We start from the raw sequence: 17110 nt of genomic DNA, 5'->3' as shown, positions 1-17110 counted from the left end.
GCCTTGTATTTCCTTTTAAGTGCCCTCTCTTCGTCCGATCCTTCCTTTTGTAGAATTTCTTCTTTGATTTTTTTCCTTTCTTCTATCAATAGTAGAGTATCTTTAGTAATCCATTTTTATTTTGTCTTCTTTTTAATCCGATTGTTTCTTTTGCTGTATCCATCATCACTTCTTTGAAATATTTCCATGTTTCTTCTACCGACTCTCCAGTTTGCTGTGATACTGTTCGGTTAATTGCCAGTTTCTCACTGAATTTATTTCTTATACATTCTTGTTTTAGGGCATCAACGTTATATTTGTTCCTTCTGTGCAAACTAGTTATCATAAATTACAACTCAATGCTTAAAAACGATACTATCAAATTATGTGGAGTGGCCCATTCTTCTCTACTAGACGAAAATTTCTTCGAATGTCTTTCATGAGGTCCTGGACGGAATTCAGATCAATTTCTTTTAGGTGTTCGTAAATTCGCCGTCTTAATTGTTCTTTATCTTCGACTTCCCAGCGTCCATGATAAATTTCATAGACAGTAAAGCCCAAAAATCCTCTATTGGGCGAGCCTGTGGCAAGTTTAAAAGATTATCGTTTTTGAGAACAAAGGATATTTTGTGTTGTAGAAGCCAGTTTTGGGTATGTCTTGACTAATAGTAGGTCTGAAGGAGTTGATACTACATCTTAAAGCGACTACTTCAAAATGAATAAATCTTGACTGACAGTAGACAACGTAAACATGCTTTTGTTTCCAAAGGCAACTTGATATTATTTTGTATAAACATTCTCAATTTCTTTGCAACACGAAAATGCAGCAGCTGCATAATACTATGATCAAATCTGAGAGTGCAGGAAGAGTCTATACCGGTTTCGGGGGTTGTTTCCCCCTCATCAGTAGTCCCATATCCTCTTCTCTCAGATTCTTCCACGTACCACACTTTAGGCCTTTCCGAATTGCAAAGAAAGAAAAGTCACAACTCTTCCTGCACTCTCAGATTTGACCATAGTATTATGCAACTGCTGCATTTTCGTGTTGCAAAGAAATTGAGAATGTTTCTACATTTTTATTTCATTTACTCTTTTGTTTGAGTATTAAGGAATCTTTCTTGTTGGAGCTTTTACCACGCTGAGCAGATGAGTTGTGAATTATTTAAAATTCTCTCATCTTAATTTCCTCGGCATCCTGTATGATTTATAATTTAATAATTTAATATATAATATAATATATAATATAATGTAATTTAATTTATAATTTTGAAAATCTCAGGAGGTGTAACCAAAGAAACTATTCCACCTGTTGTCAATCTGGTGGTATGGAGACGATATTTATTGTCGTTTTCTGTGCTACTTCGATTGATAACTTACTTTGTTTTTCGGTAGGTGGCCCTAGTTCATCCGTGACCAGAGTTGAACCATCCGTTACCTAAAGTGTGGTACGTGGAAGAATCTGAGAGAAGAGGATATGGGACTACTGATGAGGGGGAAACAACCCCCGAAACCGGTATAGACTCTTCCTGCACTCTCAGATTTGACCATAGTATTATGCAGATGCTGCATTTTCGTGTTGCAAAGAAATTGAGAATGTTCATACATTCTTATTTCATTTACACTTTTGTTTGCGTATTAAGGAATCTTTCTTGTTGGAGCTTTTACCACGATGAACAGATGAGTTGTGAATTATTTAAAATTCTCTCATCTTAATTTCCTCGGCATCCTGTATGATTTATAATTTTTGAAAATCACGGGAGGTTGTAACCAAAGAAAGTATTCCACCTGTTGTCAATCTGATGGTATGGAGACGATATTTTTTGTCGTTTTCTGTGCTACTTCGATTGATAACTTACTTTGATATTATTTTGTTTTTGTTAAAATTAAAGCCAATGAATTTTGTGCCAAAACTTTTAGGACATACGTTACGTATATTATATGATTACTTGAGTTGGATTGATATGTTATAGTCAAAAGCCCGAATTTCAGGCACTCCTAGGTTTAACTAGGCAATCCTCAGGTCTGACTGACGGTCTTAGTCAAAGCCCGAAATAAATTACAGTTTCGGCGTTTGACTAGTCAAACCTAGGAGTGACTAAGTTGGTCAGGCAAAGGTCGAAATTTAATTTTATGAAATCGGGGTTTGACTAGTCAAACCCCGATCTAACTTAAAATGTCGTAATTTATTAGATTAGCTTTAATAAAACGTCATTTTTGAATTTTAATGCTTATTATTTTTATATTGTCGTAATTAAAATAAAAAAATAGTGTTTATTCTCACATGTTGAGACATTATACAAGCCTTGTAATCCAAATTTAGAATCTTCTGTACTAATTTCTCTTAGAGACAGCTTAACGTCTGAAACATCTTCGAAATTAAGAAAATTCTCTTATTTGAATTTTTTAAAAAAGTGTGTTTATTGTTCCGTATTTCGTACCACCTCTATATAAACCGCCAATTATTGTTTTATCTTGTATGATACCAAAATATTTCGAGCATCTCCTTTGGCTGTATCAAAGCTAGTGGTCGGTATTGGTACAGTTTTTTCGATCGAAATTGGAGGAATTTTTTTTCACATTAGCCTGGGCATAAAGACCTTCAATCGCCTTCCCTTTATTTATTTTAATCTTTTCTGTGTGTGCACAAAGCATGCATGTAACTTTTCTTTCAAAACCTTCATAGTATGCAACAAGTGTGCTGTCAGCGCATACAACATGTACCACCAGACTACAAATTATGCACGTATGTGCGTCAGAGCTCTCTTTTTGGCAAATAGAACAAACCACATCTGAAGAAGTAATCTGAATTGTTTGACAATTTTCTTCCTCTCCAAGTGACAACGGTCCAGGGGCTTCGTTAGTATTATGGTGATACTTAGTTTTTTCTCCGATTGCAATATCTTCTTTCACAGTTGACGATAAAACAATTGACGGTTTATAAAGAGTTGGTACGAAATAAGGAAAAATAAACACATGAAAAAGGCTTTATAAAATGCTACTGCAATAAGAAATGCTCTTCAAAATTATGTAATTGTAAAAGGTATAACGTAGTGTGCAAACCTAAATGCCATTATTCCTCAACATGTGAGAAAAAACACCAATGTTTTTATTTTAATTACGACCATATAAAAATAATAAACATTAAAATTAAAAAATTACGATTTATTAAACCTAATATAACAAATTACGACATGTTAATAGCTGATTACCCCGATTTCATAAAATTGAATTTCGACCTTTGCCTGACCAACTTAGTCTCTCCTAGGTTTGACTAGTCAAAGGCCGAAACTGTAATTTATTTCGGGCTTTGACTAAGACCGTCAGTCAGACCGGAGGATTGCCTAGTCAAACCTAGGAGTGCCTGAAATTCGGGCTTTGACTAACTATAACAGATATATGTACTTTAGAAAAATATCTGCTCCTCCTTTAGAATAATATCTCCTTTTTGTCTTATACAATGGCTGATATAGTAATATGGCTTAAAATGGCTTACTGTGACCAGACTAGATATGTAAGTGCAGTAAATTAATTAAGTTTGCACTCACCTTTTGTTGTCGACTAGTGGATAATAATGAATACAAGGGAAGAGTCCACAAAGGCTGGGCATTGGATATAACTGTTTCTTCAACTTCGTCATCTTCGTCGTTCTCAAGGTCTGAGAATTCTTCATCTATATTTTCATTATCGCCAGGAATACTATAATCATTTAAATTGATTTCTGGGATAATTTTTATTTTATTTTTATTCTTCGGTGTTTTCTTCTTGCCTGTAAATAAGGAAAAAAATCAAAGACAAAGTTTTTCTAATTATTCACAGTCCCGAATATAATATAATACATAATTGAAAGCTGGAAAGTGGTAAAACAATTGACGCTATAAATCTTCTTCGCAAAAAATGTTTAGACAAAAAAAAAACAGAATAAAGATGAAAAAAGGTTGCATTGGCTTTTATAGTCCAGGGCGCATCTGTTTTGAGATGGACGTTGAGAGGTGACTCAAATTTTTTTGCAAAAATTGCTTGAAAATAACTCAAATAATAATATTTGAGTTATCCTCCCACTCAAAATGGTCCGGAACATTGTTTAAATAATCAAGATGTCAAAATATGAAGGAACAATTGGATTTTTTTTATTGGTTTTTTGATTATAACTTTAAAACTATTCATTTCTGAGAAAAGTTGTACTGACATAAAAGTTGCGTAATTAAATTTCCTACAATACATAATTGGTCAAAAATTTAAAAAATAGTCACCCTTGTTGCAAAATAGCAATAATTGCGAAAAAAAACCATACAAAAACAAGTATTCGCATTTTACGTTTTTCAACCATTTACGCTACACTTAGGACCTTCATATTTTACCCAGAAAAACTTTATGATGTAGTTAAACAACACTGTAAATTTCATTAAGATCGGTTTTATAGATTTTGCAAAATAAATTTTGCAATCCAGCTTTGGCAAAAAAATTAATTTTTTTTTAATGTTTCAGGACTGAAAATAAAGCAGATAGCAAGTTGAATTTTTTTTTGCTTATAGAAGTGTACTGTACCTTTCATTCGCAATTTGCAAAATTAAAATCGATTAATTACCACGGCGTCAGGAAATTTTTTAAATAAACATTAATTTTTGGTGCTACGCGCAGGACAGCGGTGTTCGATTCACACAAGTTAATTTCCACCAAAATTTCTTCCAATCTTTATCTAATATATTATTTTCTTACTCTATATTTTGTTGTATTTTAATATTTTAATTCCACAAAAATCAAACTAATTTTATTATTGTTTGTGAAATATTGTTTAAACAATTGCATATGTTTAAAAATAATAAATTTTTATTCTCTAAGTTAAAATATATGAACAAAGAAAGTTTTTGCTAAAAAAAGCGTTCTTTCAAAAGATAGAGTATGTGTTTTTATTTTGCAATAAACAAATTTATTTATTTATATCGAAATGTAATAAAAATTAAAATGTATCAATCATTATCAAAGGTCATTGGAATGCCCAATCAGAGCAAACTATCCGCTGTTCTGCGCGTAGCACCAATAATTAATGTTTATTTAAAAAAATTCCTGACGCCGTGGTAGTTAATCGATTTTAATTTTGCAAATTGAAAATGAAAGGTACAGTACACTTCTATGCGCAAAAAAATTTCAACTTGCTATCTGCTTTATTTTCAGTCCTGTAACATTTTGAAAAAATGATTTTTTTTTTGCGAAAGCTGGATTGCAAAATTTATTTTGCAAAATCTCTTGAACCGATCTTAACGAAATTTACAATACTGTTTTACTGTATCATAAAGTATTTCTGGATGAAATATGAAGGTCCTAAGTGTAGCATAAATGGTTGAAACACGTAAAATGCAAATACTTGTTTTTGTATGGTTTTTTCGCAATTATTGCTGTTTTGCAACAAGGGTGACTATTTTTTAAATTTATAACCAATTCTATATTGTAGGAAATTTAATTACGCAACTTTTATGTCAGTACAACTTTTTTCGGAAATGAATACTATTAAAGTAATAATCAAAAAACGAAGAAAAAAATCGAATTTTTCCTTCATTTTTTGACATTTTGATTATTTAAACAATGTTCCGGACCTTTATGAGAGGGAGGATAACTCAAATATTATTTGAGTTATTTTCAAGCAATTTCTGAAAAAAATTTGAGTCACCTCTCAACGTCCAAATGTACTAATATTTTTACAGATGCGTCCTGGTCTATTATGGGTTTATAAACTTTACCTCAGCTCCGATGAGTTAACATCCATACTCAAACATTATTTATTACCTCAAAGTATATAATAATAAATACTCACTTTAAACCAAAACAACATTTATACCCACCTAAGTCATCATCCTCTGATTCACATACTTTATCACCTTTTTTCAGTTGCTCATTTTGTCGAAGGATTTTATTTTTGTGCCTCAAAGGAAAAGCTTTTTTAAGTTTTCGCACTAGGTAATTCACTTCTTGTTGACCTAAAAATCAATTAATTGAAGTAACTAGGGTTGCAGTTAAATTTAATTTACTTGTCGTTTCGATTTCCACTTCGGAACTCGTTATTACAAAAATATCGGAAAGGACCACAAAAAATCAAGTGGTGGATGCTAAAAGATGAGAAAGAAGGTCTATTCAGGAGAAGAATAGTAGAAAAAATATGTTGGAACATGAAAGGAAGCCCTAATACAATTTGGAGAAAAATGGCCAGTAGTATTAGAGAGACTGCTATTGAAATACTTGGGAAAACGTCAGGAAAAAAGTTTGAGGATAAAGAGACTTGGTGGTGGTCAAACGAAGTACAAAGAAAAATAAAAGAGAAGAGAAAATCATATAAAAAGTGGCAAGAAACCAGATCCGACACAGATCTTCAAAGCTATATGGTGGCGAAAAAGGAAACGAAAGTAGCAGTAGCAAAAGCCAAAGCAGAAGCGTATTCAAACCTATACGATCAACTTGATACCAGTGAAGGCGAAACGAAGATATAAAAAATAGCCAAACAGAGAGCAAAGACAGCAAAAGATTTTAATCAGATTAGATGTAACCGAGATGAAAATAATAAAATACTTGTTCACGAAAGGGATGTCAAAAAGAGATGGAGAAAGTACTTTGACAGCTTATTAAATGAAGAATTTGACAGACAGCCTGTAGAGGTAACGGAGACAGTAGCAGCAATGGTCACCAAAATAACAAACGAAGAAGTGGCTCAAGCGCTTCAAAAAATAAAGAAAGGAAAAGCGGTAGGACCAGATGATATTCCTGGGGAAATATGGAGAGCATTGGGAGAGACAGGAACAAGGTGGCTAGCAGGTCTATTTAATAGAATTATGGAAGTTGGACAAATAAATGACAGACGAATGGAGAAGCAGTGTACTGGTACCTGTTTACAAAAACAAGGGAGATATAAAACAATGTACAAATTACAGGGCTATAAAACTACTTAGCCACACCATGAAAATATGGGAAAGGGTAATTGATAGACGGATACGTGAAGAGACCGAAATGTCCGAGAATCAATTTGGCTTTATGCAGGGCAGATCAACAACAGATGCAATTTTCATTATAAGGCAGTTGATGGAAAAATACAGGAGTAAAGAAACAAACGCTCATATGGTATTCATTAATCTTGAGAAAGCATATGATAGAGTTCCTCGAGAGATTCTGTGGTGGGCACTCAATAAGAAAGGAGTCCCTGGTGAATATGTAAAGCTTGTGAGGGACATGTAAGAGGGAGTAACGACTAGTGTTAGGACAGGTGTGGGAGAGACTGATAAATTTCATGTGAAAGTAGGATTGCACCAAGGCTCTGTGCTTAGTCCGTATTTATTCTCATTAGTTTTGGACCAGATAACAGAGAAACTACAGGGTAACATTCCATGGTGCTTAATGTATGCTGATGATGTCGTGTTAGAAGGAAATAGTGAAAGAGACTTAGAACAAAAACTGGACAGTGGAGGCAAGCTCTGGAGGAAAAAGGTTTAAAACTTAGTAGGACAAAAACAGAGTATTTGGAATGTTCATTTAAAGATGGAGTTACTACAAATAAAATGGTATCTTTGGATGGTGGACTGATTGTAAAAAGCAATAGTTTTAAGTACCTGGGATCGGTATTACAGAGTAATGGAGAAATAGATGGAGATGCATGCAGTAGAATTAGGGCTGGATGGATGAAGTGGAAAGAAGCGAGTGGTGTGTTGTGTGACAGAAAAATTCCAATGAAGCTGAAGGGAAAATTCTATAAAATTGCCATAAGACGGGCTATGATGTACGGAACTGAATGTTGGGCAGTGAAAAAGAAAGAGGAACAACGAATGCGTGTGGCGGAAATGAGAATGCTTAGATGGATGAGTGGAGTGACAAAGAAGGATAAAATTAGAAATGAGTATATTAGGGGAAGTCTAGGTGTGGCACCAACTGATGCCAAAATGAGAGAGCATAGATTAAGATGGTTTGGTCATGTTCAACGTCGAGACGTTAATCACCCAATACGAAGAATAGCTGAAGTGCAGATTCCTGGAATTAGTAGGAGAGGAAGACCAAAGAAAACCAGGGGGGAGACGATAAGGCAGGACATGTTGGTAAAGGGGATTAACATTGATATGACCCAAGATAGAATTGTGTGGAGAAATGCAATTGGGGAAGCCGACCACGCATAGGGATAAGGCAAAGAGAATGATGATGAACTCGTTATCAAATAAACTTAATTTCAAACTAAAATTGTGGTTTATTTTCAACTAAAATATTAAATTGCATACGATGCCGCAAGAAAATAGCTTCAGAACAATATTAGTGAAATTCAAATTGTAATTCCTAGAACATTTGGTATGTATTTGGTGTTATTATTTTTATCTAATTAGAGACGTCCCTTAAATAGCATTATGAAAGTCTATGGAGGTCTGGAATTTTGGACGTCCTTAGAATATATTAGTATCTGTTTAGAAAAACAAAGGAGATCTACAACAATGCACAAACTACAGAGCCATAAAACTAGTTAATCCCACCATGAAAAATATGGAACGCAGTGATTATTCCAATTTGGATTTATGCAAGGTAACAGATGTACATTTCATTATTATATAAACGCTCAAATGGTATTTATTGATCTTGGAAAAGCATATGATAGAGCTCTGGAAAGATTTTGTGGTGTGTGCTAAATAAGAAAGTAGTTTCCGGTGAGTAAATGAAGATTATGAAAGACATGTATGCTGCAGTAACAACTAATGTTAGGTTGGTATGGGAGATAATGTACTTATTTCTGATTTATTCTCATTAGCGTTGGATCAGGTAACAGAGCTACTACAAAACAACACTCCCTGGTACTTACTGTATACTTATGGTAGGGGAGAGGCTTGTACCTTGGGCCAGCTTGTACCATGGGCCACCTCATTTTTTTATTTTGGGTGCGAACTGTTTGAGTTTCTTACCTCAAGTTCTCCTACAATCGTCGTCATTCTGTGGTTAGTTGTTAAACGTGATTAGAAATCGTTTGCGGCTATCATAAAAATATACTGTTTTATTTCGTGAAAAGTAACTATTTATAGGATAGATATTTTTTTCTAATTTTTGTGTTAACAGATATCGTAAATTAAATCATAGGATGTGTATGCCTATACGAACAGGTACTTAAACAACATAGTGAGAAATATAACAAAATCGTTATATTAGATTAAATTCACATTTGTTTTCTTTTCAACCGAGTCTTGTACCTTGGACCGCTAGCACGTTTTGTACGTTGGGCCGTACAAAATGAATGGGAAAAAAGAAAGACACATTTTTATGTTGCACAAGTAACAGCTGTAAGTCCCTAGTTAACGGTCCAGTATCTGAAGAGAATTCCGAACAGCAACAAATTTTCTGACCCAAGTGTTCAACAATTAAACCGCTAAGTCAGACTGGGTTGTCTGAAAGGCAAAAAGGAGTACATATATTTGATTTATATTTTAAGAGGTTCAATGTTGAGTAACACAATTTTTTGTATGTATTTTTAAAGTTTTACAGGTGGTTCAACGTACAAGACTACGTGGTTCAAGGTATATTACCGGTTTGTACCATGGACTAAATTGGCTGTAATAAATAAAATTCTAAAAAATGTGTTTGGTTTTGTTTTATTCAAATGACCTTTTAATATAGTACATTATGGTGTGTAAACTACAAGTTAGTCCAAAAATCTTTCCTTAAAATTTAAAAACTTACAAATAATCGAGCTTTGAAAAAATCCGATCCAAGGTACAAGCCTCTCCCCTATACCGGGAAATACTGAAACAGATTTAGATCAAAAACTAGCACAGTGGAGACAAGATCTTAGAGAGCAATTTTTGGTAGCAAACATTTCAAACAAAAACAGAGTAGTCATTTAAAGATGGAGTTACCAGTACAAATAAAATTACATATAACATTAGATGGTAAGGGAGTAGTAGAGATGCAGTAGAGTTACGGTGTTACGGAGTTCAATGTAACTGAGAGGAATATTTCATAAAACTGCCACAAGACCAATTATGATGTACGAAACTGAATTTTGGGCAGTTAAACAAAAAGAGAAACAACAAATGCATAAATATGGCGGAAATAAGAACACAGATGAATTAGTAGAGTGACAAAAACGGATAAAATTAAGGATGAGTAGGGGAGTATGAGACGAAAACCAAAGAAGACCTGGGGAGATGCTTATGCAGGACATACCGATAAAGGGGATTGATATTGGTATGACCCAAGAGAGAACCTTATGTCCATATACCAAATGATGTCAAAATGGGATAGCATATGTTAATATAGTTCGGTAATTAAGAAAAACTGCTAATGGATAGATATGAAACCAAGTAAAAAGCAGTGTAACAATACTCACCCGTAACAAATATCAAAATTCCTCCATCCGGCAGTTTTGTATTAATTTTCACAGCTTTAATAAAAGCCTCTTTTAAGTAATTTTCGTTGGTCCTTTTATTGAAATGGCAGGTCACTGGAAATTGCCTAGCTTCTACTTTTATAACCGGTGGTGGATTTTTAAATAGACGTTGGTTTTCTGTGAAATCTTCCAAACGTAGAGTAGCAGACATTATAATCAGTTTAAGAGGGTCATTTCTCTTGTGTCTTAAGGGGACTATTCGGGAAAGCAGACCAATTAATATGTCTGTATATACTGATCTACAAAAACAAAGGGGCGACAATATTAACTTTTTCACGTTTATAAATCGAAATACAAAGCTCACCCTACATAGAACTATCGGAAGTAAAATATCAGAAAATTTAATAGTAAGTAGGTAAGCGTGTTTTTCTTTTTTTTTTACGGAAGAAATACTTCCAGTTTTATCATTACCTCCACATTACTTTTAATGCTGAATCCGAAGTTATCGATAATTTTTTATTCATCTGTTGCAGTTTTGTCTGAATTACTATGCGGTTGGACAAATGCAGCTCATAAAACTAATGGATGGGCACTTTTTAAAAATTATTTCGATCCAACAGATACGATACAAGTAAAAAATGCTAAATATTATTTACATTAATACAGATTCTTAAAAAATATATATTTAAATACAGTGATGAGCGCGCTAATAACCGGCAAATTAACGCAAAAGATGGAAAACCTAATGGAGCACCAAAATTTTAAAGCAAAACTTACATTTGACATTCTATTTATTTGATAACGTGAAATTTTAACCCGTGATCGGAGCAGTAGCTACTTTTTAGTCTAAGAGCTAGTGAACTCTCCGACTAACGGTCGTCCTGTAAGGCTAGAAATTTTTCTAGTGATAATTCATACCACATCAAGGCTAAAAACCATGACCTGGCAGGCCTCAGCGGTGCACGTGTATCTACCAGGTGAATCGAAAAGTGCAAATTTAGGGGGTAAAATAAACTTTCTCCTGTAAGGTTTAAATTTAAGTATGTGTTTGAGTAAGTCATTTAGAAGAAATGTGTACAATGACAGGCGATTCTGAAGAGCATAAGACCTTGCCAGGCGAGGGGAAAGATTAGGGGTTTTTCCTAAAATTATTCTTTTTGCATCGAACAAATTTTTTTTAGGTTTTTTGAATAATTCCAAACAGAAAAGGTCTTTAGTGATTTTTCTCTTAAGTTAATAGTTTTTGTTATATAAGCGATTGAAAATTTTGACAATTGCGAAATCGGCCATTTTTAACCCTAAATCGGACATTTATCTAAATATTTCAAAGTTGCCAAGGTAGGTAGATATTCTTTAAACATTGATTGATGAAATCCCAAAGAGTTTTTTTTAATACAATATCGGAAACGCCTTTGTTTTTTAATTGCTAATCAAGCGGGCGCGACACTGTGGTATAAGTGAGGACGTTTGAGTTGGCATAAATTCATTATCTCGAGAATGGGCAAATTTCAAGAGAAATCCTTAGACAGGTCGATTTTTATTTTTAAATTAGGACTTTTTGGCATATATCTAATACTAGTGACGTCATCCATCTGAGCGTGATGACGTAATCGATGATTTTTTAAATGAGAGTAGGGGTTGTGTGATAGCTCATTTGAAAGGTTATTTAATTCTCTATTCACTAATATAAACATTACCATAATTATTTATACAGGTTGTACAAACAAAAATTTTTATTAAATTAACTTTGATTAAATTTGACAAATAGAAGAAAAAATTTTTTTGTACACCCTGTATAAATAATTATGTTAATGTTTACATTACTGAATAGAGAATTAAATAACCTTTCAAATGAGCTATCACACAACCCCTACTCTCATTTAAAAAAATCATCGATTACGTCATCACGCTCAGATGGATGACGTCACTAGTATTACATATATGCCAAAAAGTCCTAATTTAAAAATAAAAATCGACCTGTCTAAGGATTTCTCTTGAAATTTGCCCATTCTCGAGATAATGAATTTATGCAAACTCAAACTTCCTCACTTATACTACAGTGACGCGCCCGCTTGATTAGCAATTAAAAAAACAAAGGGGTTTTCGATATTTTATTGCAAATAACTCTTCGGGATTTCATCAATCAATGTTTAAAGCACACTGCAGTATCCATTTGACTTGCAAATTGTAGAAGTCTTGGAGGTGTCACCAGGAAAGTGTACCAATAAGTTTTCAATTTAAAAATCTTTTAGTAATATTTTTAATATTTTCAATATTAATAATTTACTATTAGGATTGAAAACTACTTCGTCTTTCAATGCCGGATGGCGCTAGCCACCTACTATCATCACTTCAGTTGCAATGGGTGGGAAAACCTCTCGATGCGAATCAGTTAAAATATGGAGAACAGTGCCTACGTTCTTTCCGATGAAGGCTCCAATAAGAGCCGAAAATCGCGATTCAAGGGACTGGACTGCACTCCGTATTCTAATTGAAAAGTAAGATTGTTTTGCCTTCGCATTGCAACTGAATAAAAATGGTACACATTTTTATTTTATAGTCGTATTACTCCGTAGAGTAACTAGGTGCATTTTTCCGTTGGAACTTTACCAGCTGCAGACGGGGGATGTGAATTGCATAGTGTAGAATTCCTTCCCTCTCGTCTTCACTGCAGCATCCATTTGACTTGCAAATTGTAGAAGTCTTGGAGGTGTCACCAGGAAAGTGTACCAATAAGTTTTCAATTTAAAAATCTTTTAGTAATATTTTTAATATTTTCAATATTAATAATTTACTATTAGGATTGAAAACTACTTCGTCTTTCAATGCCAGATAGCGCTAGCCACCTACTATCATCACTTCAGTTGCAATGGGTGGGAAAACCTCTCGATGCGAATCAGTTAAAATATGGAGAACAGTGCCTACGTTCTTTCCGATGAAGGCTCCAATAAGAGCCGAAAATCGCGATTCAAGGGACTGGACTGCACTCCGTATTCTAATTGAAAAGTAAGATTGTTTTGCCTTCGCATTGCAACTGAATAAAAATGGTATACATTTTTATTTTATAGTCGTATTACTCCGTAGAGTAACTAGGTGCATTTTTCCGTTGGAACTTTACCAGCTGCAGACGGGGGATGTGAATTGCATAGTGTAGAATTCCTTCCGTCTCGTCTTCACTGCAGCATCCATTTGACTTGCAAATTGTAGAAGTCTTGGAGGTGTCACCAGGAAAGTGTACCAATAAGTTTTCAATTTAAAAATCTTTTAGTAATATTTTTAATATTTTCAATATTAATAATTTACTATTAGGATCAGAACGTATAGCAAGGCTGAAGTGGCAATGTGTCGGACATGTTGCCCGAGATAATCCCGAAAAATGGACACAGAGACTAACAAACTGGAGACCAAGAGAGAACAGGCGAGGAGTAGGCAGACCGCAGAAGAGGTGGGCAGATGATATCAAACAAGTCGCGGGCAAACAGTGGATGAGAATTGCCAAGAGTAGAAATCGATGGAAGCAAATGGAAGAGGCCTATGTCCAGCAGTGGACGAACACAGGCTGAAGAAGAAGAAGAAGAAGATTAGGATTGAAAACTACTCCGTCTTTCAATGCCAGATGGCGCTAGCCACCTACTATCATCACTTCAGTTGCAATGGGTGGGAAAACCTCTCGATGCGAATCAGTTAAAATATGGAGAACAGTGCCTACGTTCTTTCCGATGAAGGCTCCAATAAGAGCCGAAAATCGCGATTCAAGGGACTGGACTGCACTCCGTATTCTAATTGAAAAGTAAGATTGTTTTGCCTTCGCATTGCAACTGAATAAAAATGGTATACATGTGCATTTTTCCGTTGAAACTTTACCAGCTGCAGACAGGGGATGTGAATTGCATAGTGTAGAATTCCTTCCCTCTCGTCTTCACTGCAGCATCCATTTGACTTGCAAATTGTAGAAGTCTTGGAGGTGTCACCAGGAAAGTGTACCAATAAGTTTTCAATTTAAAAATCTTTTAGTAATATTTTTAATATTTTCAATATTAATAATTTACTATTAGGATTGAAAACTACTTCGTCATTAATATAATTGTTTATACGCAATGTCCAAAAAAATTTTTTAAATTAAATTGATTGACAAAAAAGAAGAATGTATGCAATTTATTTAATTCAAAATAAATTTTAATGCTGTCAGAAAACAGAAAAAATGTTTATTTGACAAATAAGCATTTCTTTTCACTTATGTTAAATGTTCAAACTTCCAAGTGGCAGGTGGTTGGCTGGTTTGAACATTGAATTTAAGCGAAAAACAATGCTTATTTGTCAAATAAATTTTTTTTGTGTTTTCTGACAATAGTAAAATGTATTTTGAATTAAATAAATTACATACATTCTTCTTATTTGTCAATTAATTTAATTTAAAAAATTTTTTTGGACTCTGTGTATTCACAATTATGTTAATATTTATATTACTGCAGACAGAATTGAATACCCTTTCAAATGAGCTATCACAGGACCCCTAGTCTCATTTAAAAAAACCATCGATTACGTCATCACGTCCATATATATGACGTCCTAAAATGTCGTAATTTAAAAATAAAAATCGACCTGTTTCGGGATTTTCATTAAAGTCGCCGGTTTACGAAATATCGAATTTATTCCAGGCATTTGCACCCTACTGTATTGCAAAAACGCTGAAATATGTGTCTTTTTTCATATGTAAAAAGTTCAGGATAATCTTAAATACACGTATTGTTTTTAATTCCGTGAATTTATTATAAATAAGGGAAAGGCCCCGATTTAGAGTGTAATCTTTAAAAATTAGGCTCCTAGCACGTTAGTTCTCGCTGTGTGAAATTTCTGACAACTGACAAATGACACTGAATTTACACATTGGTCTATCGAGCCGGATGAGGAAAAAACTCTAAAGAGTATTTGTCGTAAAAACTGTTCAATGGAAATTTGAATGAAATGTATCATTTTAGTTTTTGTAACTTTATTATAGCCCGACTCGGGAAATATGTAGGCAAATCGGAAAAAAAATTATATGTTATTCAGGAAATAATCACAAGAAACATTGGAATAGAGTTGAACTTACTTTAAATGAATAAATTGAAAAAGCTGATCAGTTTTTCCCCACTCGAACATGCTGCTGGTCCAAGTAAACGGTAGCCCAATTAATATTAACTTATTATTACAAGTAGGTATGCGCACAAGTATTAAACAAACCCGGTAAAGAAAATGGAACAGTTTCACGAAAATCTACAAAGTTTATTATATTTTATAAAAAAAAATGAAATAGCAGTAATACTGTGAGATTTAAATGCGAAAATGAACAAATGAACAATAGACGATATTGTGAATAAGGGCTGGGAATGCACAATGAGAGAAACGACAAACGTATAGACTTCTGTTAATCAGAAAATGTAGCCATTATGAACACTTGAGTTCAAATTTAAAGCCTTAGCCTTAGCCCGGCCGCACATCAAAGAAACATGAAACGTAAATTACGTTTCATGGAAATAAACCACTGCTAAACAAATATATATCCGGCCATTTATGAGACTCTCCGAAAATAAAAATGTGTCATGAGCATGAATCACACTCGTTTCATTAGTAGGCGGACTTTGAGATTTTTTTAGCAGTGTTTTCTTTTCATGAAACATGTTTTTCGTTTCATGTTTCATGTTTTTCGTTTCATGTTTCTTTGGTGTGCGGCTTGGCTAAAAACAATATTATGTACATACATGAAAATGTAATATGTATGTAATGACTGTACAACAATCGCCATGCTACTAGACACACGGGTACATTGAGCTAATATAGTCCTGGACCCTTCACTTGTTGCACTGTTTACTTTTATGTCTAGTGACGTCTAGCTAGTGTATACATGGAAATGTAATCCATATTTCCTTCGATAAGGATATCGCGCATATAAATGATTCAGATTGATTAGATTGAAATTACCGTTTAATATAAATATAAATACCTTTCATGAGCTTCGTCTAAAATCACGACAGAGTATTTACTAAGCAAGAAATCGCTTTGGATTTCTTTTAATAACACACCGTCAGTCATAAACTTGATTTTCGTATCATCAGTCACGTTCCCCTCAAATCTAATTAGATAACTGACTTCTTTCGTACTTAAATTCATCTCGTGTGCAATTCGATTTGACATGGAAATCGCAGCTACTCTTCTCGGTTCCGTAACGCCGATTTGTTTATCGAGTGCAAATCCAGCTTCATATAAAAATTGTGGTACCTATCAAAAAAATCAGTGTAATATCATAAACGCCAATGGCAATATACAAGGTACGAAAAATTGGATACCTGGGCCATATCCTGAGTAGTATGATATAATTGATCAAAATAATGACATAACCCAGACATCCAAAGTGAAAGTTATCCTCCAACACCAAATTGTTCTATATGGTCCACATAATGTTCAGAAAAAAGTCACACAATTTTGAGCGTCGGGTTTGGGGGGGGGGGAGGGGGGAGAGGGGGGAGAAATCGGTAAATTCGTACTTTTTTAGATTTTTCGTCAATATTTCTAAAACTATGCGGTTTAGCATGAACAACTTTCTATACAAAAATGTTCTACATTAAATTTGCAATAAAAATGGTCCTATGCATAATCCTTATAAAATGAACGGTTCCAAAGTTACGGAAGTAGTATAGTATAATTGGTCCAAAAAAGGCCTAACCCAGACATCTAAAGTAAAAGTTTTCCTCCAACACCAAATTGTTCTATATGGTCCACATATTATTCAGTAAAAAGTTACACCATTTTGAGCGTCCG

General features: G+C 34.0%; 1 protein-coding gene across 1 annotated transcript in view; it reads right to left on the bottom strand.

The window, feature by feature from the left end:
- The window catches only part of LOC114334002 (probable ATP-dependent RNA helicase kurz), a 102204-nt gene that overhangs the window by 41535 nt on the left and 43559 nt on the right, over positions 1-17110 (bottom strand). Inside the window, exons 4-7 of the mRNA XM_050656420.1 lie at positions 16296-16570; positions 10313-10611; positions 5817-5951; positions 3525-3745 (exon numbers count right to left, since the gene is read on the bottom strand). Of these exons, the coding sequence (XP_050512377.1) occupies positions 3525-3745; positions 5817-5951; positions 10313-10611; positions 16296-16570 (930 nt within the window). The remainder of the gene's footprint in view (positions 1-3524; positions 3746-5816; positions 5952-10312; positions 10612-16295; positions 16571-17110) is intronic.

This window comes from Diabrotica virgifera, chromosome 7 (assembly GCF_917563875.1).
Source record: "Diabrotica virgifera virgifera chromosome 7, PGI_DIABVI_V3a".
Taxonomy (NCBI): Eukaryota; Metazoa; Arthropoda; class Insecta; order Coleoptera; family Chrysomelidae; genus Diabrotica; species Diabrotica virgifera.
Note: the sequence above shows the minus strand (reverse complement) of the source record. Positions and strands in the feature narration are given on the sequence as shown.